This window comes from Choloepus didactylus, chromosome Y (assembly GCF_015220235.1).
Source record: "Choloepus didactylus isolate mChoDid1 chromosome Y, mChoDid1.pri, whole genome shotgun sequence".
Classification (NCBI taxonomy): domain Eukaryota; kingdom Metazoa; phylum Chordata; class Mammalia; order Pilosa; family Megalonychidae; genus Choloepus; species Choloepus didactylus.
Window position 1 is genome coordinate 11,556,371 of NC_051335.1, and position 27,657 is coordinate 11,584,027.

At 37.8% G+C, this 27,657-nt stretch overlaps 1 protein-coding gene and 1 pseudogene across 3 annotated transcripts in view; one reads left to right on the top strand and one right to left on the bottom strand.

Annotated features, from left to right (window-relative positions):
- SCML2 (Scm polycomb group protein like 2) overlaps positions 1–27,657 on the bottom strand; it is a 134,130-nt gene that overhangs the window by 76,470 nt on the left and 30,003 nt on the right. For all 3 annotated transcript variants that reach the window (XM_037822913.1, XM_037822912.1, XM_037822914.1), the window contains exon 7: positions 23,424–23,667. In XM_037822913.1, the coding sequence (XP_037678841.1) occupies positions 23,424–23,667 (244 nt within the window). The remainder of the gene's footprint in view (positions 1–23,423; positions 23,668–27,657) is intronic.
- On the top strand, positions 25,048–26,196 carry LOC119523963 (annotated as a pseudogene).

Sequence of the window (27,657 nt, forward strand, 5' to 3'; positions counted from 1 at the left end):
TTAATAACATAAATCTGGGTACATTCTAAACATCTAACAAAAGAGAGGTTTGGTTATATACATTATGTTATAGCCTTATGATGGAATACACAGAAATAAAATTCAGTTTGTAGGAATATAATTTACAAGGGAAAATAGTCACTAATTATGAAAAAGGCAAGAAAGTAGAATATGCAGGATAATCCCTTTTAAAACTAAAATTGTTGTTTTTATTTTAAAATACATATAAAAATACATTCCTTATGGTGGTACTGTGAACAACTGATTGTACGCTTTGTATGAGTGTATGGTATGTGAATATATCTCAATAAAAACAAATAGAACAAAACAAAAATAATTCTTATATAAAAAAAGAAATAAAAGCAAAAGTTCCCATTAACACCTCCTTTACCATCCAACACCCCTTTCCTAGAAATAATCACTGTTCAAATTTGATATACATCCTTCTAGATCTTTTTCTAAGTAATTATATACATATTTCTATAGGTACATACAGAAATAAATACATATTTTTGTTGACATAATGGTATTACACTGTATGTATTTCGGGGGATGTACTTTTTTTCACTAAATACATCTTGGAGAGCTTTTTAAAATTAGTAAATAGAAACATTCTCATTCTTCTGAATTATTCTGTATTATTCTAAAGGATAACTATACCATAACTTTTTTAATGTTGCTCTATTGATTGACGATGTATGGGTGTCTGTTCTAAAGGTTTATGTGTAAGAAAAAATGTAGTATGAGCCCAATACAGATCAAAATGTTCACCATGGTTATCTGTGCATGCTTTTCTCAAATTTTTGCTTTCAGCATTCATTACTTTTGCTATTATGGGAAAACTGTTGTATTAAAAACTACAATGACATAATTAGAAAGATACTTTGTTTTCAAGAATATATCATATTAAATATAAGAAATGTACTTTTATTTTATAGCTGCCATCTTAATGAATGAGGTATTGGCTAAATTAAGTGTTTTTTTATTCAAAAAGAGTATGTTCAATGTGTATAAGTGCAGTACTAACCATTACGATTCTATCCATAATTAACAAGCAATGCTTGAAAAAAAGCAAAACGAAACACATACGAAATGTCTTTGGGTGAACGTCAATTAACAGTTTTTAATCATACTTGTCCCACAACTCTAATGATGTTCTGGGGATTTCTCGGAACTTCACTTCATGCCTACTAGAATGGCTACTATTAAAAAAAAAAAAAGGGATGCAGAGAAATAGGAACCCTGGTACACTGTTGGTGGGAATGTAAAATGGCGCAGCCACCATGGGAAACACTTTGGTGGTTCCTCTAAATATAGAATTATCACATGACCCGGTAATTCCACTCCTAGATACATAGCCAAAAGAACTGAAAACAGGGACTCAAACAGGTACTTGTACATAGCAGCATTATACACAACAGTATATAATGGTGTATACACAATAGGTGTATAAAAGCCAAATGGTGGAAACAAACCAAGTGTCCATCAACAGATGAATGGATAAACAAAATGTAGTATATCCATATCATAGAATATCATTCAGCTATAAAAAGGAATGAAGTTCTGATACATGCTGCATGGATGTACCTTGAAAACATTACACTAAGTAAAATAAACCAGATACAAAAGGACAAAAACTATGCAATTCTACTTACATGAAATATCTAGAAAAGGCAAATTCAAAGAGATAGAAAGTAGATTAGAGATTACCAGGAGCAGGGAGGAAAGGATAAAAGTGGGTTATTGTTTAATGGGTACAGAGTTTCTAAGCATGGTAATGAAAAGTTTTGGAAATGAATGGTGGTGACGGTTGCAAGATACAATGAATTAATTAATGCCACTGAATTGTACACTTAAAAATGGTTTAAAAGGCAAGTTTTATTTTACATATTTTACCACAATATAATTTTTTAAAAAGATAAGGATAGATAAAGGTTGAGTATCAGAGATAAAGAACATGAGAATACCAAACAAAGCAGGTACCACTACATTAATATCAGATACAGTAGACTACAAATAAATTTTTAAAAAACTATAAAGAGAGTTCCTCTGGAAGGTTCCCTTGACCAGAAGTTGTAACAATTCAAAATTTGTACACACCTGATAATAGAGGCACCAAATAGATAAAGTATAACGCAAACCCTGAAAGAAGTACAAGGAAAAACAGATCCATAATTATCACGGAACCTATAGGGGAAAAGGAATTTGAATGATAGCAAATTTCTCATCAGAAACCATGGAAGTCAGAAAGAAGTCACATAATGTTTTTCAAGTGCTGAAAGAAAAGAACTATCAATCTAGAATCCTATAAACAGCAATTACCCATCAGGAATAAAGGGGAAATAAAGGCACCCTCAGATGAAGGAAAATTAAGAGAATCTGTGGCCAGCAGACCTACCTTCCTTTAGAAAGGAAGTTCTCTACACAGAAAGGAAATGATAAAAGATCTTCCAACAACTGGAACTAAGAACTGAAAGGGCAAAAATATAGGTTAAGCACAATGGACTTTCCTTCTCCTCTTAAGTTTTCTAAATTACGTTTGATGGTTGAAGCAAAAAAAAAAAAAAATAACACCATTTAATGTAGTTCTCAATGAATACAGAAGGAAATATTTTAAGACAATTATATTATAAATGGTGGACAGTAAATGGATGGAAAGCAAGGTACGGTTTCTATACTTCACCTGAACTAGTAAAATTTCTACGGGGTAAGGGACAGAGGCGGCAGATCTCAGAAAGTACTGGGAAGCCACGTTGTTTTTTTTTTTTTTTACACTTTGTATCTCTTATTCACTCCTTAAACTCTAATTCTGACTTTTCAAAACTCAGTAAACACACTTTTACTAAGACCACTAATGAGATCTCCTATTGCTTTACTTTTGATAGTGTTGATAGCCGCAAATGTTTATTCCTTAAAATCTTTCCCCTCCTGTTATCGGGGAAACCAGCCTAGTGATTCTCCTACATTTATATACACTTTGTTTCAGTGTGCTACATTTAAAGTGGGCAGAAGCAAGGAGTAAACCTATCTTCTCCCCATCCTTTTGTGTTTAATCAAAATTCAAGCCTCAAACCATATGCACTGCAAACACCTGAGCCCCCACTCCATAGCTACTGATTCAGAACCCCTGGATGTGAGTTCTCCAGGTGATTCAATGGCAATCACTCTCCCAGGTGATTCAAGTGTAAGAATCACTGTCTTAAAAACTGATCCCCAAGGTTCTATGTTGGTCCTCCTATCCCTCTACCTCTTACACATGCACAATTAAAATACCACACCCAAAACTTTCACCACTTGCTAATATCAACAAGATGTGGAAACTCTCCCCCACCCAGCACCTATGATTCCACTTGGCACAAAAAATATTTGTTTGTATGCATGTTATGACTCTAAAACCTGCTCTGCCAACCAAAACCTATCTTTTCTAGGCTCCATAGACTTGCATGTATAGTTGCCAATGAACACGTCCATCTGGATGTCTAAAGGTACCCTGAATCAGTTAGCATTAAGTTCAGCTAAAAAAAAAATTAGAAAAACTTACATTAACAGTGGCTTTAAAAATGGGAAGTTTGTTGCTCTCAAATAACAGTCTGGAAGAAGATAATATACAGTGGTCTGAAAGTATGCTCCACAAACTTCTCAGGGACTCTGGCTCCTCCTTGTTTTCCAATCTACTGTGCCAAGGTATGGTCCCCATCTCATGGTCTGTTTTAGTTTCCTAGAGGCTAAAACAAATACCATGCAATGGACTGGCTTAACAACAGGAATTTATTGGCTCATGGCTTCAGAGGCTAGAGGGCTTGCTTCCTCCTGGGGTTGGTATCTTCTGGCTAGCCAGCAATCTTTAGGGTTCCCAGGTTTTCTGTCACATGGCAATGCACATGCCAATGTCCTCTACTTTCTCTTCTGGATTCTGGCTGCTCCCAGTTGCTTCTCTCTCCATCTGACTTTCACTCAACTTATAAAGGACTCCAGTAATCCGATTAAAGTCCAAACTGATTTATTGGGCCACACCTTAAAACTAGTGTAACATCTTGAAGAGATTTCATTTGCAGTGGGTCCACACCCAAGAGAATGTGAATCAGGACCAAGAACATGCCTAAACTGGGGTACACAATTCAATTGACATATCATGGTCCAAGATGGAGCTACAGCCAACACAACCACATTTTTAGATTTAAGATGGAAGAAGGAAGAAAGAAGGGCATGTTCATCTCTCTAGAAGGACACACTACCTGTGCTTTTAACCCGCTGGCCAGTACATAGCGACATCGCCATAACCAACTGCTAGGTCTTTTTTCTGGGCAACCAAATTGCATTAGTAAGAAAGAAAGGGAGAACAGATACTGGGGGACAACCAGCATTCTCAGCCACACACTCCAACCAAAGTGACCATGTCCCAAACTGAACTCATCAATTTTCAGGATATAAACACTGCAATTTTACATCTTTGTGATGTGTCCACCCAACCTTTATCTCAGTTCTGCCTGGTAAATGCCTTCTATTCATTTCATGTATCTTTTTCTTTCTGCTTCTCAGCCTGAATAACTTCAATAATCTTGTCTTCAAGTTCACTAATTGTTTCTTCTGCAACTCCAATCTGCTGTTGAAACCCTCTAGAGAAATTTTTATTTCAGCTATTGTGGACTTCAACTCCAGTATTTCTCTTTTGTTCTTTTAATAATGTCTATCCCTTTATTGAAATTTTCTTTTTGTTCATATATCATTTTCCTGATTTCCTTTAGTTATTTATACATGTTTTCCTTTAGCTCTGTGAGCATATTTATGACATTTACTAAAAGTCTTTGTCTAGAGGTAACATCATCAACATGGCGACATAAGACATCCCCTAGAAAAGTCTTCCTTCATAATCAGCTAACAAAAGGACAAATCCTACTTGCTCAGATCTCTGGAGGTCAAGAGAGACGGAAGAAAGACAGTATAAATGCCAAATCAAAGAAAAAGAAAAATAATCTCCAAGATCAGGTAGGAAATTTCAATCCCAGATCCAGCAGTCAATTGTTACCCCTCACTTGGTCCAGCACAGCTTGGGAGTCACAAAAAGGCAGCACAGCCTGGGTCCCTCCAGCTGCGGATGCAGACTACAGAGCCACTCACAGCAGCAAGTTAGAACCCCATGCATATCCAGACACAGGGACCCAAGTCAGCAGAGACCCAGAGAGGAACACAAGCTGCTAAGTCATGCTGCATACCAAAGGGCCTCCAGGAGAAAAAAGAGAGAGACACCATGGCAGAACTGTTGGTAAGAGGTGGTCACACTTAATCCAGTTTCTACTGGCTGGGCCACCTAAATGTAAAACAGACTTTTCTGAAGTGACCCACCTTTCTGTACTGACCACATCTGGCTCCCTGAGGCAGAATACCCTAATAGAGAAGAAACCAGAGGAAGAAAAGCCTCACAGAGAAAAAAAAGGGGGGGGGGTTGTGTTAAACTGCACTTCTGTAAGACAGGATGGGTCCCAGAACTGAAAAGTGTAAGGAAAGGGGGACACTAAGTAAGGGACAGAATTTAAACAAATCATAGGAGCTGGGGAGAAAATTCTACACAGAAACAAACAGATCAAAATCTCCAGAGAAGGAAGAGGAAAGGAATCTTTCTCCCAGAGGTAAAACAATTGCACAACAAGTACAATCTGAAAAAGTGTACTGCAAACCCAGGACAAGAATCAGATGAAGAAGAGGTGAGAAATCCGAACAGTTAAACATGGGCTACTGTAAAGGTCTAGAATAATTTGGACTAAGTATAAAAGAGCCTTAGCACAAAGTCAATCAACAATGAAACCTGAGACAAGAGAGAGAAACTGAGTTTCAGAGTTAACTCATCAAGATAATCAGATGCCCAGACATCAGTAAAAAATTACAAGCTATACTAAGAAACTGTCAAGGGAACAAATTAAAACTTCAGAGAAGACACAGAATTTGGAACAACTAATCAAAGACATTCAAACAAATCTCCTAAATCCAAGGAGATGAAGAAAAATATGGATATAGAGTTAAAGGATATTAAGAACACAATGTGTGAGTATAAAGAATTTGAAAGTATAAAAGGAAACAAATTATGGGGATGAGAGGCACAATAATAGAGATTAAAAATATACTGCAGGCATACAACAACAGACTTGAACAGGCAGAAGAAAGAATCAGTGAACTAGAAGACAGGACAACTGAAATCACAGTCAGAAAAACAGATAAAGAAAAGAACAGAAAAAATTGGGCAGTGTCTCAAGGATTTGAGTGACAGCATGAAGCACACAAACATACACATCATGGGTACCCCAGAAGGTAAAGAGAAGGGAAATGGGACAAAAAGATTATTTGAGGAAATAATGGCCACAAATTTCCTAAGTCTTATGAAAGACATAGATACACATGTGCTCCCAACAGAATACCCCCTAATAGACCTACTCTGAGACTCATAGTAAACAGAATGTCAAACACCAAAGACAAAAAATTCTGAAAGCAGTAAAAGTAATTCATCACCATATAAGGGATCCTCAATAAGACTAAGTGCCTATTTCTCATCAGAAACCATGGAAGAGAGAAGGCAGTGGTATGACATATTTAAAATACTGAAAGAGGAAAAACTGCCAGTCAAAAATTCTTTATCCAGCGAAACTATCTTTCAAGAATGAGCGAGAGTTTAAAATACTCACAGATAAATAGAAACAGAGAGAGTTCATCAAGAAAAGACCTGCCCTACAAGAATTACTAAAGGAAGTTTGCAAGTTGAAAGGAAAAGACAGGAGAGAGTGGCTTGCAGTAGTGTGAAGAAATGAAGATCTTCAGTAAGGGTTACGAAAAGGTTAAGTACAAAACCCAACAGTACTGTATCCTCAACATACAACTTGATTCTTTAATTCCTAAAAGAGTCAGAATACAATTGAACAAGAAAAAGGCGTATATGTGGAAATAGGACATCCCAAATATAAACAGGTAAGTGGAAGAAAAACAACATGAAGAGGGGAAACAGCAATATTGAAGCAGAGAATGTGTATACCAGTGAAGCTAAGTTGATATCTGTAACATACATGAACTTGTGTATTATCCCCCAACTCCTCCCTTTCCCATAGGCCCTAGAGAACAGACGTTTCCCTATCAGTAAATCAATACATCTTAGCTTGAGAAAAACAGCAGTGTTGTCAGAAGGTATACCCAGTAAGATAAACAGCACCATCCTCAGAAATTATGTGCAGGAGGAGAACATAAAGTTTTGTAGAACCTTGATAGGCCAATTTGTAATCCTTAACTTGAATGCACACACAGTTAATGACACTGTGCCAGTGCCTCAACCCCACCTCCCTTTGCTCAAATCTTATAAAACAGTGACCTGTCCTCTGGTCAGTATGTACCATCATAGCAGGAATTGCTATCATTTCTCCTGCCACCAAGGAAGAGGACTCCATGTAAGTCCCCAAGAAATGCTCTTACGCCCCAAGCTGGAATCGTCAGGGCCATTTTTTGGTCTGTAATACCCCTCACAGTTCAGTGGAAGGCTGTCTTATTACACAGCCCCTCGCCTTACTTGGAACAGTATCTTTTCAAAATAGTAGGTTACAAATGTGATTTGGGTAATAGAAACCCCTGGGTAAGCACAAAGAAAGTATTTTTTTTTTTAACATCTAGTTTCATTTATTAACTAAAACACTTATGTAAAATAGTGATTTCTGTATGTGCAAACTGATTGTAACATTTCAACATTTCAATAGAAATTGCTGTTCTGTCAGCCATTATCAAAATCTGTTATCTAATTTAAATAATTTCAACACTTTCAATTATAAGGCAAATGAACACTAAAAATTAAAAAACAGTGCATCTTAGAGGTTTTAGAGACCTATACAAATAAGTACTTTCCAAACACATAATTTATTATCATATTTATGGTTTGGAACAAAATTTCCCTGAGCACTCTTTTGCCTGCTTAGAAAAACTAAAACGTGATCTATAGAATACAATTTGTGATTTTTCTCGAGCATATGCAACTTTTCACCCACCAAATGTACTTGGGAATCTCTCCTTATATACCTCTCTGAAGTAAACAGTAATTCTAACTGTTTTAAGGGGCTATTTGAATGGCCATAGAAATATGGTTGGGTTTTAGAGCCCTGAGAACAATACAGTGGGTGTCATACAACTGAAATGACTTACTATCCTAAAACTATCAATGATTATTTTAACAAACTCAGAATGACATCAGATTCACAAAGGAAAGAGGTAATAATCTGTAATTCCAGCTCAGATGACCAATAGATAAGCATTAAAACGCAAAAGAAAACAAACTTGAATAAACATTGTGCTTTCCATGGAATAATGCTGAAAAAAAGGAACTCTTCTGCCCAACACTGGAAATACCTTACTGTCAAACTTTATTTAATGCCATCTTGGGATATGTCATTCCTCAACATTCATGCAAATCTCATCCAAATAGTAATTCTCTATGCTATCCCAAGATTTACAGCCCAAAAGACATACTAAAATCAGTGCCACACACGGTTATGCTACCAGCTGTGTTCCAACCTTTTAAGGTCTTAAAAAATCTTAACTACTTGAGAATTTAGGATTCTTCCCTTTCTTTCTTTTTTTTTTTAATCATCATTTTATTGAGATATATTCACATACCACGAAGTCATACAAAACAAATTGTACTTTCGATTGTTTACAGTACCATTACATAGTTGTACATTCATCACCTAAATCAATCCCTGACACCTTCATTAGCACACACACAAGAATAACAAGAATAATAATTAGAGTGAAAAAGAGCAATTGAAGTAAAAAAGAACACTGGGTACCTTTGTCTGTTTGTTTCCTTCCCCTACTTTTCTACACATCCATCCATAAACTAGACAAAGTGGAGTTTGGTCCTTATGGCTTTCCCAATCCCATTGTCACTCCTCATAAGCTACATTTTTATACAACTGTCTTCGAGATTCATGGGTTCTGGGTTGTAGTTTGATAGTTTCAGGTATCCACCACCAGCTACCCCAATTCTTTAGAACCTAAAAAGGGTTGTCTAAAGTGTGCGTAAGAGTGCCCACCAGAGTGATCTCTCGGCTCGTTTTGGAATCTCTCTGCCACTGAAGCTTATTTCATTTCCTTTCACATCCCCCTTTTGGTCAAGAAGATGTTCTCCGTCCCACGATGCCAGGTCTACATTCCTCCCCGGGAGTCATATTCCACGTTGCCAGGGAGATTCACTCCCCTGGGTGTCTGATCCCACGTAGGGGGGAGGGCAGTGATTTCACCTTTCAAGTTGGCTTAGCCAGAGAGAGAGAGGGCCACATCTGAGCAACAAAGAGGCATTCAGGAGGAGACTCTTAGGCACAAATATAGGGAGGCCTAGCCTCTCCTTTGCAGCAACCGTCTTCCCAAGGGTAAAACTTATGGTAGAGGGCTCAACCCATCAAACCACCAGTCCCCTATGTCTGTGGTCATGTTAGCAACCATGGAGGTGGGGTAGGCGAATACCCCTGCATTCTCCACAGGCTCCTCAACGGGGCACTACATCTTTTTTTTTCCCTTGTTTTTCTTTTTTTTTTTTTTAACTTTCCCTTCTTTTTTAAATCAACAGTATGAAAAAAAAAGTTAAAAAGAAAACAAACATACAATAAAAGAACATTTCAAAGAGACCATATCAAGGGGGTAAGAAAAAGACAACTAACCTAAGATAACTGCTTAACTTCCAACATGTTCCTACTTTACCCCAAGAAAGTTACATAATATAGCAACATTTCTGTGAACTTGTTCCTACTATATTCACCAGAAATTAACAGACCATAGTCATTTCTGGGCATCCCCAGAACGTTAAATAGCTTATCTGTTCTTCTTGGATTATTGTTCCCCCTTCCTTAATTGCTCTCTACTGCTAGTTCCCCTACATTCTACATTATAAACCATTTGTTTTACATTTTTCAAAGTTCACATTAGTGGTAGCATATAATATTTCTCTTTTTGTGCCTGGCTTATTTCGCTCAGCATTATGTCTTCAAGGTTCATCCATGTTGTCATATGTTTCACGAGATCGTTCCTTCTTACTGCCGCGTAGTATTCCATCATGTGTATATACCACATTTTATTTATCCACTCATCTGTTGAAGGACATTTGGGTTGTTTCCATCTCTTGGCAATTGTGAACAATGCTGCTATGAACATTGGCGTGCCGATATCTGTTTGTGTCACTGCTTTCCGATCTTCCGGGTATATACCGAGAAGTGCAATCGCTGGATCGAATGGTAGCTCTATATCTAGTTTTCTAAGAAACTGCCAGACTGACTTCCAGAGTGGCTGAACCATTATACAGTCCCACCAACAATGAATAAGAGTTCCAATTTCTCCACATCCCCTCCAGCATTTGTAGTTTCCTGTTTGTTTAATGGCAGCCATTCTAACCGGTGTTAGATGGTATCTCATTGTGGTCTTAATTTGCATCTCTCTAATAGCTAGTGAAGCTGAACATTTTTTCATGTGTTTCTTGGCCATTTGTATTTCCTCTTCAGAGAACTGTCTTTTCATATCTTTTGCCCATTTTATAATTGGGCTGTCTGTACTATTGTCATTGAGTTGTAGGATTTCTTTGTATATGCAAGTTATCAGTCTTTTGTCAGATACATGGTTTCCAAAAATTTTTTCCCATTGAGTTGGCTGCCTCTTTACCTTTTTGAGAAATTCCTTTGAGGTGCAGAAACTTCTAAGCTTGAGGAGTTCCCATTTATCTATTTTCTCTTTTGTTGCTTGTGCTTTGGGTGTAAAGTCTAGGAAGTGGCCGCCTAATACAAGGTCTTGAAGATGTTTTCCTACATTATCTTCTAGGAGTTTTATGGTACTTTCTTTTATATTGAGTTCTTTGGTCCATTTTGAGTTAATTTTTGTGTAGGGAGTGAAGTAGGGGTCCTCTTTCATTCTTTTGGACATGGATATCCAACTCTCCCAGCCCCATTTGTTGAAAAGACCATTAGGACTCAGTTCAGTGACTTTGGGAGCCTTATCAAAGATCAGTCGGCCACAGATATGAGGGTCTATCTCTGAATTCTCAATTCGATTCCATTGATCTATATGTCTATCTTTGTGCCAGTACCACGCTGTTTTGGCAACTGTGGCTTTATAATAAGCTTCAAAGTCAGGGAGTGTAAGTCCTCCCACTTCGTTTTTCTTTTTTAGAGTGTCTTTAGCAATTTGAGGCATCTTCCCTTTCCAAATAAATTTGATAACTAGCTTTTCCAAGTCTGCAAAGTAGGTTGTTGGAATTTTGATTGGGATTGCATTGAATCTGTAGATGAGTTTGGGTAGAATTGACATCTTAATGACATTTAGCTTTCCTATCCATGAACATGGAATATTTTTCCATCTTTTAAGGTCTCCTTCTATTGCTTTTAGTAGAGTTATGTAGTTTTCTTTGTATAGGTCTTTTACATTTTTGGTTAAGTTTATTCCTAGGTACTTGATTCTTTTAGTTGCTATTGAAAATGGTATCTTTTTCTTGAGTGTCTCTTCAGTTTGTTCATTTCTAGCATATAGAAACATTACTGACTTATGTGCATTAATCTTGTATCCCGCTACTTTGCTAAATTTGTTTATTAGCTCTAGTAGGTGTATCGTTGATTTCTCAGGGTTTTCTAGATATAAGATCATATCATCTGCAAACAATGACAGTTTTACTTCTTCTTTTCCAATTTGGATGCCTTTTATTTCTTTGTCTTGCCGGATTGCCCTGGCTAGCACTTCCAGCACAATGTTGAATAACAGTGGTGACAGCGGACATCCTTGTCTTGTTCCTGATCTTAGAGGGAAGGCTTTCAGTCTCTCACCATTGAGTACTATGCTGGCTGTGGGTTTTCCATATATGTTGAGGAAGTTTCCTTCAATTCCTACCTTTTGAAGTGTTTTTATCAAAAACGGATGTTGGATTTTGTCAAATGCTTTTTCAGCATCTATTGAGATGATCAATTGATTTTTCCCTTTTGACTTGTTAATGTGTTGTAATACATTGATTGATTTTCTTATGTTGAACCATCCTTGCATGCCTGGAATGAACTCCACTTGGTCATGGTGTATGATTTTTTTAATGTGTCTTTGGATTCGATTTGTAAGTATTTTGTTGAGGATTTTTGCATCTATATTCATTAGGGAGATTGGCTGGTAGTTTTCCTTTTTTGTAGCATCTTTACCTGGTTTTGGTATTAGATTGATGTTAGCTTCATAAAATGAGTTAGGCAGTGTTCCATTTTTTTAAATGTTTTGAAAGAGTTTGAGTAAGATTGGTGTCAGTTCTTTCTGGAAAGTTTGGTAGAATTCCCCTGTGAAGCCATCTGGCCCTGGGCATTTATTTGTGGGAAGATTTTTGATGACTGATTGGATCTCTTTGCTTGTGATGTGTTGGCTGAGGTCTTCTATTTCTTCTCTGGTCAGTCTAGGTTGTTCATATGTTTCTAGGAAATTGTCCATTTCTTCTACATTATCCAGTTTGTTGCCATACAGTTGTTCATAATATCCTCTTATAATTTTTTTAATTTCTTCAGGATCTGCAGTTATGTCACCTTTTTCATTCATTATTTTGTTTATATGGGTCTTCTCTCTTTTTGATTTTGTCAGTCTAGCTAGGGGCTTGTCAATCTTGTTGATCTTCTCAAAGAACCAACTTTTGGTGATATTTATCCTCTCTCTTATTTTTTTGTTCTCTATGTCATTTATTTCTGCTTTAATCCTTGTTATTTCTTTTCTTCTACTTGGTTTAGCATTGGTTTGCTGTTCATTTTCTAGCTTCTTCAGTTGATCCATTAGTTCTTTGATTTTGGCTCTTTCTTCCTTTTTAATATATGCGTTTAGTGCTATAAATTTCCCCCTTAGCACTGCTTTTGCTGCATCCCATAGGTTTTGGTATGTTGTGTTCTCATTTTCATTCGTCTCTATATATTTAGCAATTTCTCTTGCTATTTCTTCTTTAACCCACTGATTGTTTAGGAGTGTGTTGTTTAACCTCCAGATATTTGTGAATTTTCTAAGTCTCTGATGGTTATTGACTTCTAATTGTATTCCATTGTGGTCAGAGAATGTGCTTTGAATAATTTCAATCTTTTTAAATTTATTGAGGCTTGTTTTATGTCCCAGCATATGATCTATTCTGGAGAAAGTTCCGTGAGCACTAGAAAAGTATGTGTATCCTGGTGATTTGGGATGTAATGTCCCGTAGATGTCTGTTAAATCTAATTCATTTATCAGATTGTTTAGGTTTTCAGTTTCCTTATTGGTCTTCTGTCTGGTTGATCTATCTATAGGAGAGAGTGATGTGTTGAAGTCTCCCACAATTATTGTGGAAACATCAATTGCTTCCTTTAGTTTTGCCAGTGTTTCTTTCATGTATTTTGTGGCACCTTGATTGGGTGCATAGACATTTACGATTGTTATTTCTTCTTGCTGAATTGCCCCTTTTATTAGTATGTAGTGGCCTTCTTTGTCTCTCAAAACATCCCTGCATTTGAAGTCTATTTTATCTGAGATTAATATTGCTACACCTGCTTTCTTTTGGCTGTAGCTTGCATGAAATATTTTTTTCCATCCTTTCACTTTCAGTTTCTTTGTGTCCCTGTGTCTAAGATGAGTCTCTTGTATGCAACATATTGATGGTTCATTTTTTTTTGATCCATTCTGCGAATCTATATCTTTTAATTGGGGAGTTTAATCCATTTACATTCAACGTTAAAACCGTGAAGGCATTTCTTGAATTGGCCATCTTATCCTTTGGTTTATGTTTGCTGTATTTTTCCCTCTATTAATATCCTTTATTGTACCCATACCGAATCTCTTTAGTACTGAACCTTTCTCCAAGTCACTCTGTCCTGTCTTTGTGTCTCTGTCTGTAGGGCTCCCTTTAGTATCTCCAGTAGGGCAGGTCTCTTGTTAGCAAATTCTCTCAGCATTTGTTTGTCTGTGAAAAATTTAAGCTCTCCCTCAAATCTGAAGGAGAGCTTTGCTGGATAAAGTATTCTTGGCTGGAAATTTTTCTCACTCAGAATTTTAAATATATCGGGCCACTGCCTTCTCGCCTCCATGGTGGCTGCTGAGTAGTCACTACTTAGTCTTATGCTGTTTCCTTTGTATGTGGTGAATTGCTTTTCTCTTGCTGCTTTCAGAACTTGCTCCTTCTCTTCTGTGTTTGACAGTGTGATCAGTATATGTCTTGGTGTGGGTTTATTTGGATTTATTCTATTTGGAGTTCGCTGAGCATTTATGATTTGTGTATTTATGTTGTTTTGAAGATTTGGGAAGTTTTCCCCAACAATTTCTTTGAATACTCTTCCTAGACCTTTACCCTTTTCTTCCCCTTCTGGGACACCAATGAGTCTTATATTCGGACGTTTAATATTATCTATCATATCCCTGAGGTCCATTTCGATTTTTTCAATTTTTTTCCCCATTCTTTCTTTTATGCTTTCATTTTCCATTCTGTCATCTTCCAGGTCACTGATTCGTTGTTCAACTTCCTCTAGTCTTGTACTATGAGTGTCCAGAATCTTTTTAATTTGGTCAACAGTTTCTTTAATTTCCATAAGATCATCCATTTTTTTATTTAGTCTTGCAATGTCTTCTTTATGCTCTTCTAGAGTCTTCTTGATTTCCTTCATATCCCGTACTGTGGTCTCATTGTTCATCTTTAGTTCTTTGAGTAGCTGCTCTAGGTGCTGTGTCTCTTCTGGTCTTTTGATTTGGGTGCTTGGGCTTGGGTTATCCATATCGTCTGGTTTTTTCATATGCTTTATAATTTTGTGTTGTTTTTGGCCTTGTGGCATTTGCTGAACTTGATAGGGTTCTTTTAGGGTTTGCAGACCTATTAAAGTCCTTATCTCTAATTTATCAGATCTACAGCTTCGTGGAGTACACTTTCTCTAACTAACCAGCAGGTGGCGTCCACGAGCCACCTGTTCTCCACAAGCCAGTTCTCCCCTGCTTAGCCTTTTTGGTGAGTGGGGGAGTGAGTCTTGTGGGGTCCAATTGGTGTACCAAGCTTGCGTGTGTAGTTGATGTTGCCTGCCCTGTATATGGGGCGTGTTTCTGGGCAGTCAGGGAGGGGGGGTGGCTGTAACAATCAAATCTCCCTGGTGATCCTAGAGTTTTAAAGCTGCTGCAATAGTCTAATCCTTCGGTTCAGTCCTGCCACAGTTTGTCTCTGCCACTGACTCACAAGTCCTTGGTATTGGCGTATGGCTCCTGAGACTTGCAAGTGGGCCCCTCTTCCAGGCCGTGCACCCCGGGTCCTCTGTTGAGGGATGACTGTGCTATGTCACAGGTGAGTGCCGTTCCCCAGGGCAGTTCTGGGCTGCTGGGCTGTGTAGGGAGGCTCCCAGTCTGCTCAAATGATGGCTGAATGGGGCTTTGTTAATTCACACTGCTCCACCTTCCCAAATCTGGGACAATCAGCTGAGTTTGCAGGGAAGGCTAATGTCCACGCCCAGTTTTGTGGTGTGTGCCTGTTATTTGAAGCACTTCCGTCACACTGGGTTGTCTGGGGCAGCTCTGGGCTATGGGGCTGGTGATGGGCAGGAGTGTTTCCTGTCCACCAGGATGGTGGCTGTGAGCGGACACCCCCCCTTTTCTTGGGAAGTTGTGGTGTTTAGTGAATTTTCTCAGCCACTGGATTATTGCCTTTTGTCTCAGAGCTCTCTTAGTTCTGCTCTTGACTTGACATGCCCAAACTGCAATTCTTTGAAGCTTTCTGTATTGGGCTTAGATTTCGCTGATCTCAGCAGTTCGACATTTTCATGAGTGTTGTATGAAGTATGCCCAAAGACAGATTGCTCTGTGGTGTCCAGTCCACGCAGTTCCTCAGAAAGTATTTTTAAAATATACAGAATCAGAAAAGAGAAAAGGAACAATCAAATAAATTTAAAAAGATAAACTATAAAGAAAAGGAGGCTGAAATAAAGGAAAGGAGAGGCAAAAAAGAGATGGCAAATAAAAAACACAGGACAAAATGGCTGAAGTAAGTACTGCCTTTACAGTAATAATACTGAATGTCAAAGGATTAAATGCCTAATCAAAAGACACAGATTGGCAGCATGGTTAAAAAAGCATGATCCAAGTATATAATGTTTACAAGAGAATCACATTAGACACAAAGACACAGGTTGAAGACGAAAAGGATGGAAAAAGATATTCTACGTAAATAGTAACCAAAGGAGAGTTGGGGTAGCTATATTAATATTGGACAAAATAGACTTTAAGTCAAAAGCTGTTATAAGAGACAAAGAAGAACACTATATATTAATAAAAGAGGAATCCACCAAGAAGAAATAACAATCATAAATATTTAGACACCAAACCGCGGTGCCCCAGAATACATGAGCAGACAATGACAAAACTGAAGGGAGAAATAGACACCTCTACAATAACTGTTAGAGACTTCAATACACCACTCTAAGCATTACTTAGAACATCTAGATGGGAGATAAATAACTAAACAGAGAACTTGAACAACATGATAAATGAACTAGATCCAACAGACATACATACAACATTGTACCCGAAAACAGCAGGATATACATTCTTCTGAAGTGCACATGGATTGTTCTCCAAGAGAGCACATGTTGGGTCACAAAATAAGTCTCAATAAATTAAAAAAGACTGAAATGATAAAAAGTATCTTCCCTGACGATAACTGAATGAAGCTGGAAATCAATAACAGGCAGAAAACCAGAAAATCCACAAATATATAGAAGCGAAATAACAATCAGTGGATCAAAGAAGAAACTGAAAGGGAAATCAGTCAATTTCTTGAGAAGAATGAAAAGGAGAACACAATGTATCAAAATTTATGGATGCAGGAAAAGCAATGCTGAGGGGGAAATTTATAGCTTTAAAGGTTTACATTAAAAAATAAGACAGACCTAAAATCAAAGACCTAATTGTACACATGGAGGGACTACAAAGAGAACAGGAAAGTAAACCCAAAGCAAGCAGAAGGAAAGAAATAACAAAGATCAGAGCAGAAATGAGTGAAATAAAGAATTAAAAAAACATTAGAGCACACTGACAGAAGCAAAAGTTGGTTCCTTGAAAAGATCAATAAAATCGACAAAGCCTCAGCTAGACTGACAAAGAAAAAAAGAGAAGATGCAAATAAATAAAACCAGAAACAAGAGGGAGGACCCTATTACTGATCACAGAGAAATAAAAAGGACATAAGAGGATACTATAAACAATTGCATGCCAACAAGTTAGATAACCTAGATGAATGGACATATGCATAGAAACACATGAACAACCTATGCTGACTCTAGAAGAAACAGAAGATCTCAACAGAACAATTACAAGCAAGAGATTGAGTCAGTCATTAGAAACCTTCCAACAAAGAAAAGCCCAGCACCAGATAGCATCACAGGGAATTCTACCAATCATTCCAAGAATTTATACAAGTCTTTGCAAAGTCTTCCAAAACGCTGAACTGGAGGGAACACTATCTAACTTATTCCATGAGGCCATCATCACCCCCATACCAAAGCCAGATAAAGATACTACAAGAAAGAAAACGATAAGACCAATTTCTCTTCTGAACACAGGGGCGAAAATCCTCAACCAAATACTTGCAACTCAAAACCAAGAGCACATTAAAAAAATTACACATCATGATCAAGTGGGTTTGATCCCAGGTATGCAAGGGTGCTTCAACATTAAGAAAATCAATTAATGTAATACACATTAAGAAAATGAAGAAAAATAACATGATCATCTCAACTGACCCAGAAAAGGCATCTGACAAAATCCAGCATCCCATCTTGAAAGAAACACTTAGAAAAATAGGAACAGAAGGAAGCTTCCTCAACATGATAAAGGGCATATATGAAAAACCCACAACTATCATCATACTCAATGGTAAGACTGAGAGCTTTCCCCCTAAGGTCTGGAATGAGACAATAATGCTCACTGTCACCACTGTTATTCAACAGTGTACTGAAAGTTAGAGCCAAAGCAGGTAGGCAAGAAACATAAATAAAAGGCATCCATATTGGAAAGGAAGAAATAAAATTTTCACTACTTGCAGTGACTTGATCCTATAAAGTCCCAAAAAGACTACAACAAAGCTACTAGAGCTAATAAACAAATTTGTCAAAGTGGTGGCGAACAAGATCAACATAAAAAATTCAGTAGTGTTTCTATACACTAGTAATGAGCAATCTGAGGAGGAAATCAAGAAAAAAAAATCCATTTATAATAGCAACTAAATGAATTTAACCAACAATGTAAAGGACTTGTACACAGAAAACTAACAAACATTGCTAAAAGAAATCAAAGAAGACCTAAATAAATGGAAGGACATTCCATATCCATGGATTGGATGACTCAATATCATTAAGATTTCAATACTATCCAAAATGATTTACAGCTTCAAAGCAATACCAACCAACATTTCAACAGCCTACAGTGCAAAAATGGAAAAGCCCATTATCAATTTATTTGGATGGGTAAGGAGCCCAAATAGCTAAAAACATCCTGTAAAAGAAGAATGGACTTAGAGGACTCACACTTCCTGACTTGAAAGCTTTTTTCAAAGCTACGGTGGTCAAAACAGCGTAATACTGGCACAAGGACAGATGTATCCAATGTAATCGAATTATGAGCTCAGAAATAGACCCTCTCATCTGTGGCCAACTAATTTCTGAAAAGGCTGCCAAGTCCACTCAATTGGGAAAGAACAGTCTCTTCAACAAATGGTGCTGGTTCGAGAAGTGGATATTCATATTCAAAAGAATGAAGGTGGACACCTATCTTACACCATATACTAAAATTAACTCAAAATTGTTGAAATATAAGAACCAGAACTATAAAATTCCTATAAGAAAATGTAGGAAGCATCTTCAGGATTTTGTGTTAGGCAATGGTTTCTTAGACTTTACACCCAAAGAACAAGCAACAAAACACAGATAAATGGGGCCTCATCAAAATTAAAGACTTCTGTGCAAAGGACTTTATCATGAAAATGATAAAGACAACCTACTCAATGGGAGAAAATACCTGGAAACTACATATCTGATAAGGGTTTAATACTCAGAATATAAAAAGAAATCCTACAACTCAACAATAAAAGGACAACCTAATTTAAAAATGGGCAAAAGACTTGAACAGACTTTCTCCAAAGAGGATATATAAAAAGCTAAAAGGCATAAGAAAAGATGCTCAACATCATTAGCTATTAGGGAAATGCAAATCAAAACCACAATGAGGTATCATTTCACATCCACTAAAATGGCCATTAAAAAAAAAACAACAAAATTGCAAGTGTTACTGCCCTCCCCCCTACGTGGGATCAGACACCCAGGGAAGTGAATCTCCCTGGCAACGTGGAATATGACTCCCGGGGAGGAATGTAGACCCGGCATCGTGGGATGGAGAACATCCTCTTGACCAAAAGGGGGATGTGAAAGGAAATGAAATAAGCTTCAGTGGCAGAGAGATTCCAAAACGAGCCGAGAGATCACTCTGGTGGGCACTCTTACGCACACTTTAGACAACCTTTTTTAGGTTCTAAAGAATTGGGGTAGCTGGTGGTGGATACCTGAAACTATTAAACTACAACCCAGAACCCATGAATCTCGAAGACAGTTGTATAAAAATGTAGCTTATGAGGGGTGACAGTGGGATTGGGAATGCCATAAGGACCAAACTCCACTTTGTCTAGTTTATGGATCGATGTGTAGAAAAGTAGGGGAAGCAAACAAACAGACAAAGGTACCTAGTGTTCTTTTTTACTTCAATTGCTCTTTTTCACTCTAATTATTATTCTTGTTATTTTTGTGTGTGTGCTAATGAAGGTGTCAGGGATTGATTTAGGTGATGAATGTACAACTATGTAATGGTACTGTAAACAATCGAAAGTACAATTTGTTTTGTATGACTGCGTGGTATGTGAATATATCTCAATAAAATGATGATTAAAAAAAAAATTGCAAGTGTTAGAGAGGATGTGGGGAAATAGGTACAGGCATTCACTACTGGTGAGAATGTAAAATGGCACAGCCACTGTGGAAGAATTTGGCAGTTCCTCAGGAAGCTAAGTATAGAATTACCATATAACACTGCAATCCTTCTACTAGGTTTATACCCAAAAGAGTTGAGAGCAGGGACTCGAACAGATATTGCACACTGATGATGTTCATAGCAGCATTATTTGCAATTGTCAAAAGGTAGAAGAATCCGAGTGTCCATCAAACGATGAATGAATGAACAAAATGTGGTATATACATGCATACAGTTGAATACTACTGAGCCGAAAACAAAAACGAAAAGTAGTTCTGACATATGCGACAACATGGATGAAACCTGAAGACATTATGCTGCATGAAATAAGCCAGACACAAAAGGACAAATATTGTATGATCTCATTGATGTGAAATAATTAGAATAAGCAAACTCATAGAATTAAACTCTAGAATATAGGTTACCAGGGACTGTTGGGGGTAGAGAATGGGGAGTTTATAGACTTAATAGTGACAGAATTTTCATTTAGGATGAATATCAAGTTTTGGAAATGGATGGTGGTGATGGCTGCATATTATTGGGAGTGTAATTAACAGCACTAAATTATATATGTGAATGTGGATAAAAGGGGAAATTTTGGGTCATATATATGTTACTAGAATAAAAATTAAAAGATACAACATAAGACTATATAAAACACAGTAAGCCTTATTGTAACCAGTGGGCTACAGTTAATAATACAAGTATAAAAATGTTCTTTCATGGATTATAACAAATCTATCACACTAATTCAAGGGTTATTAATAATAGGGTGGTATATGGGATAAAATACATCTAGTGTGAACTATGGACTATTGTTAATATTACAATTTTAATATTCTTTCATCTATTGTAACAAAGGTGATACACCAATGCAAAATATAAACAATAGGGATGTATAAGGAAATGCTGTATTTCTTACATGATTTTGCTAACTAAAAATTTAAAGGAAAAAAAAAGTCTTTGGTATATCCAAAGTCTGGTATTCTTCTTTGATAGTTTCTGATGTTTTCTCTTCTTCCTTTGAATAGGCCAATACTTCCTGTTTTATGTTTGTTTGTTTTATTGACATGTAATCTTGTTTTTGCACACTGTACATTTGAATGTTTTAATGTGTCAATGTGTTAACTGTGGAACTTAGACCCTGAGCTGTCTGTTCCTTAAGTTTGTATTCAGCTAGTTATATAATGGAGACTTCCTTGAATGCCAGTAGCTAGCAAAGACAAATTCAAAAAACACCTTTCACAGTCTTTGCAAATTGGGTCTGTTTTGGCTGGTTCTCTCCTTCAAAGCTTAGCTCTCCTACAAATGAACTTGAAGAACAGCCTGAGGCTAAAGCACAGGGTATTCTCTGGTCTTTCCTTAGCATGCACTTGTGGCCTTAGGAACTCCCCTATTTACAGGGATCTGAATGCCCCCTCTCCTCCCCATGAAACAGTCTCTCCACCATTCAAGGAGCTATATTGTAAGTCTTAAAACTGTTAATCCTTTGTCCCAGGCCACTGCAATATGATTGTTTCTTATAATTATTTCTTACATGGATCTAGCTGTCTACAAGCTTCAAGGCAAGTTCTGAGACAGTGAGCCAGAGACAAGTGTCCTGGGTCAGTCCTTCAGGCTGCTACCAGACTGGCCCAGATACGTATACACACCAGTATGCACACAGGGATTATTCTGCTCCCTCCACAACAGGACTGCTATTAAACTTAGGCCAATACTTAGGTTCTGTGCTTAGACCACAGTTACATTTTGGCAGTTGTGCCAGTTTGAAGGTATTATGTCTCCCAAAATGTCATTATCTTTGATGTAATCTTGTGGGGCAGACTGATTTGTCTTTTTGATTAGGGTGTGACCTTTTGATTGGATGTTTCCATGGAGATGTGACCCACCCAACTGCAGGTGATAACTGATGAGATATTTCCATGGAGGCGTGGCCCCAGCCATTCAGGGTGGGCCTTGATCAGTGGAGCCATATAAATGAGCTAACAGAAGGAACTCAGTGCAGCTGTGAGTGACATTCTGAAGAGGACCTACAGCCAAGGGGGACACTCTGAAGAAAGCACAGGAGCTGCAGATGAAAGACATTTTGAAGACAGCCACTGGAAGCAGACTCTTGCTCTGGAGAAGCTAAGAGAGGACAAATACCCCAAGTGCAACTAAGAGTGACATTTTGAGGAACTGCAGCCTAGAGAGGAACATCCTGGGAGAAAGCCATTCTGAAACCAGAACTTTGGAGCAGACACCAGCCATGTGCCTTCCCAGCTAACAGAGGTTTTCTGGACACCACTGGCCATCCTCTAGTGAAGGTACCCGAATGCTGATGTGTTACCTTGGACACTTTATGGACTTAAGACTGTAACTGTGTGACCAAATAAACCCCCTTTATAAAAGACAATCCATCTCTGGTGTTTTGCATTCCAGCAGCATTAGCAAACTAGAACAGCAGTTATTCCATCATAGAAGATAGGTTAGACATATCTAAGACCTTGAAAGAGTCCCTCCCAGAGGACCTTCAATATTTTGATGACTTTTCTCTGCAAGAAAATATCTAGGTGATCAAAGTATTCAACTTATGAAGCACAGTGTCACATACTGATAAATATCACAACTAAAATAACAGCACTAAATTATACGTGTGAACGGGGTTAAAACAGGAAATTTTAGGTTGTATAGATCTTACTAGGATAAATATTTTAAAAACATAAGACTGTATAACACAATGAACCCTATTGTAAACGATGAAAAAATGTTCTTTCATGAATTAAAACAAAGGCACCATATTAATGCAAGGTGTTAATAACAGGGTGGCATATGGGAACTCTGTATTTTATGCATGATTTTTCTATAAATCTACAACTTCTCTAATTAAAAAAAAACACAGGAAAAAAAATACCATGATGACTAAAAAACTACAATGGCTTCCACTGAGTAGAATATTTCCATTGACATACAGATTTTACTGAAGACTATTAAAGTATCAATTTACCTTGAAAACAGGACCCAAATCATTTTAAATATATCATGCTGATCCTTTTAAAAAATATCTTTGAGATACAAATAATGAAATACCATGTGTAACTTCTAATTGAATACCAAGTATAAAGGCAGCTGAACCCCCCAAAATGCTTATAGCACCAAGACTTCAATGGTCCACACGTGACTTTTAACTTTGCCGATTTTCTCCAGTGTGGTCTGGCAACTCAGAACATGATACTAGGGTTGCTCTCAAGAATTCTAATAATTGCCTTCCTTTCTCTCCAGTTCTCTAGCCTGGGCACTGCTCTCACTGCTCTAGTTGGGCGTGAAGTCCTAATATCACCAATGCTAACCACAATGTCACCAACAGCAGTTAAATCTAACTTCAGTAAAAGAAAAGAATATGTAGTTACTTACTGTCTTACCATTATTGCCTGGTGGTTGCAATATATCTCCTGTCAGTTGACACCACCCAACTGGGAAAATATCTCGAGAATCATACTTGCACCAATAATCAAAAGCTCCACTCCAGCCATCAAATGTGATATGAACTGCATCTCCTTTAACATCTCCAATAGTTGCAGGGCAGATCAGATAAGGGTTCTTTCTATCTACAGCTTCAAGTTTCATTCCCACTTTAAAATTATTCAGGGCTGGCCTTGGTGGTTCCTATCAAAACATTAAAAAAGTTTTCATTGTTTAAATTTATTAACAACCATTTACTAACTGCATTCTCTAACAACCTTTAGTGACCAAAAACATGGCTCCATGTTTAATTATCAATTAATGGAGAAAAACAGTTCCCAAAGATCTGAAACTCTGCTCTCCAACAGTTCACTTTTGCTCTGGAACAGAGCCAAGAACCTGGAAGGAAAAAAACCCAGCCTGATAGCCATTCATTCACTCAAGAAATATATATTAGCTACTATATGCCAAGAATTTAGGATTAATTGAACAAATATATCAAAGATCCCTGCTCTGAACCTCTTTTTTGCTCAGATATGGCCTTTCTCTGTCTAGGCCAACTCTTCAAATAAATTCGTTACCCTCTCTCCAACGTGGCACATGTCTCCCAGTGTAGTGAGTCTCCCTGCCAACTTGGGATAAGACTCCAAGGAATGAGCCAGGCCCTAGCACTGAGGGTTTGAGAATGCCTCCTTGACCAAAAGTGGGGAAAGAAAGGTAACAAAATAAGGTTTCAGTGACTACGAGATTTCAAATAGGGTCGGAGAGGCTATCTTTGAGGTTACTCTTATGCAAGCTCCAGCTAGACATTCCAAATGGCCACAGTATGCCAAACCCAAACCAACAATAGTCCCAGAAATACTAAAGAATACCTAGGTCCCTATCTGACACTCTATAAAAGTTGCAATCACTAAGTTTATTTTTCAGAAACTTAAAACCTTCAGAGTGTTCCTATGCCAGATAAGTTCCAAAATCCAGAGGCAAAAGCCTCTTCAAGAACATCAAACAGATACATCCCCCTTCACCACAATGTCAACACCCTTTTCAATATCAGCAAGTTAGGGTGATCACAGCCCAGATATCCCTGAAGATTGAGACAGTGATCAAATGAGACGGAGGGGTAGCAACACACAAGATAGGATTTAACAAAGGATTACAAATACTGAATCTTTATATAAATGTTTTTTAAATTTCTAGAGTATTAGAATACCTAGAAGGAAATAACTGAAATGGTGGAACACTCTGAAATTTGCTCTATAGCTACTTATCAAATCATACTTTGAAAGTTACTACCTTTATGTATATATGTTATATTTCACAATAAGGGAATAACTGAAATTGTGGAACTGTGACACATAACATTCTTTGAAATTTGCTAACTACTTGTTAAATTGTACTTTGAAAGTTATCACTTTTCTGTATATATGTTATACTTCACAATAAAAAATGGAAAAAAATAATCCCTGCGCTGGTGGAGCTCACATTCCAGCAGTGGTGGTTGTAGTGGTTAGGAGGGAATAACTGACAGTAACTTTTAGAAGAGGGAGTCAGACAAACCTAATCAATATGGAAATTATAGGTATAATGAAAATTATGGGGTATATTGGTAAGTACAAAGAGAAGGTACAGTAGCAGATAGTATCTGAAAAGAAACTTAAAGTACAAAATGCAATGCAAAAACATGAAAGTCATACAGTCTGGGGTCATTTATTATATCCAATTCTGAAACTAATATTAAAAATTTACTCCTTAATAGCAAAAAAGTTAAAGTATATAAATGCTAACAGGATTCTTAGAAAGCCCAGGTGCTATTCTAAAACCACCATCTTTTCTTTCAGTCTGCTCTTCATCCTAGTAAATGGCACTATCAGCAACCTACTTACCCAAGCCAGAAGCCTGGAAACAGTGCTAGACCAGTAGTTTTCAGTCCTACTGCACTTTATTATCACCTGGGGCTACACTGGCCAGAGATGCTGACTGAAATAGTCTGGGGCAGCACCCAGACATCAGCATGTTTTAATTCCCCAGGTAATTCTAATGTGAATCCAAGGATAAGAACCACTACTCTAGACTCATTCTTTTTACTTACTTCCCACATTCAATCAAAAACCACACCCACCAATTCTACCCTCAGATCTCTAGAATAATAACATTAATACTTAACCTTCAGCTCTCAGCTCGGAGAAGGCCAAGGCACAACTTTCTTTAGTCATCCTGCATCTGGGATCATCTGGCACCAACCACCTCTGCTGCCAAGTTTGATACCAATGACATCAAAATCTTGTACCTGAGGTGACCTGGTAAGGAAATCAGTGCCACATCTGCCATGGCCCCCAAGACCAACCCCCTGGGTCTGTCTCCAAAACAGACTGGTGACAACATCGCCAAGGCAACTGGTGACAGGAAGGCTCTAAAGATTACAGTGAAACTGACCATTCAGAACAGACAGGCCCTGACTGATGTGGTACCTCCTGCATCAGCCCTAATCAAAGTCTTCAATGAACCACCCAGAAACAGAAAGCAAACATTAAGCACAGTAGAAACATCACTTTTGATGAGACTGTCAACATTGCCCAACAGATGCAGCATTGATTTTTGGCAAGAGAACTCTCTGAAACCATTAAGAAGATTCTGGGGAATGCCCCATCTGCAGGCTACAATATTGATGGCTACCAACCTCATGATGTCATAGATGACATTAACAGTAGTACCATGGAATGCCCAGATAGTTAAGAACTACAAAGGAAAACAATTCAATAAAGGATTATTTAACAATAAAAAAAAAGTTAAACTTGAATTGTTTCTATGTGCCAGGCACTGTTTTAAGCATTCCACATATATTCATTTAATACTCTCAACAACCCTAGAAGTTCAGTACAATCATTATTCCCAATTTATAGATGAGAAAACTGAGGCACCGTTGACTAAGAAGTATCAGAGCTGGAATTTAAACATAGGCAGTCTATCTCAGAGCCAACTCACTGGAACAACAAACCTCATCATCTGCCAAGTTGACTCCCAACTAATTCTTTTCAAATCCCAGCTCTCCTGACCTCTCTGAAGGTTTTCCTAACCAACCCCTGCCTACTCCTCTGTCCTTCTCAAACACAGTTGCTCAAACACACTTTCATTTGTGAAACCACTATGGAAATGTATTCAGTCCTCTATCAGACTAAGAGACTGTTAAAATCAAGTACTACATCCTATTCATATTATGTCTAGCACAATTGGCAAGCATTTTTAAAGAAAATAAATGAACCAAGGAATCACCTGAAGAACAGTAAACAAGCTTTCAAGTAATTCTTTCACCAAAACATAATTAAAAAACATATCTGGGGAGTGATGTCATCAACACAGCAATGTAAACAGCTACTGAAAACTTCTCTCCAAAGATTCAATGAAAATTAAAAAAAAAAAAGACAATTCTCAACTCTTTGAAACTCTGGAAGAGGATACAGACTGGAGAAAGACCATACAAATGCAGAATTGAAGAAAGAGAAGAAGTATCAGACAGGAATCTTCTGTCCCAGACCAGCCGGTCCCCTCCCCTCCCCCTCACTCTGTCTCCATGTGGGAAAGGCACAGAATCAGCAGACAGGACCCCTCCCACCAGGGATATAGATTTTAAAATCTCTTACAGCAGTGAAAAATACCCTCACTGTTTGAAGACCTGGTAGACAGGGGAGGGCATTTCAAGGCCCAGATCAGCGAGGGACAAAGAGACTAAGACAATGTAGACAGAGACTGTTTCCAGCCCTGGGTCTGAAAGCCCTTTCCCCACCCTTGAGGGAAGCAGCAGCCGGCAGCCATTTCCTTGCCTTGGAGACAGCTGGAGTACTGTGTCAGCTGAGGGAGTCCCCAGCCACAGCTGTAGCCCCACATCAAGCCAGAGTTTGGCTGGCAAAGTGAGGGCATAGGAATTCCACAGTTTCAGCCCTGCTGGGTCAGACACACACTGCTCTGAGGCAAAGCAGCCTCTGAGGACAATTAACTTATCAAACAGCACCATCTGCTGAATAGTCTGTAAAGGGCAAGGGAAGTAAAATACTTTTAAAAAGATGCGTCAGATCCTTTCTTAGTAGCACAGGAGCTGATCTACACACCCTGTACGGAAACCCAACCCTGTTTTGGCTAAGAAAACAACTGTTAAAGCAGGGCTCCAAAACAAACCCAGGTCTTGCTAGCCGGTGAAAA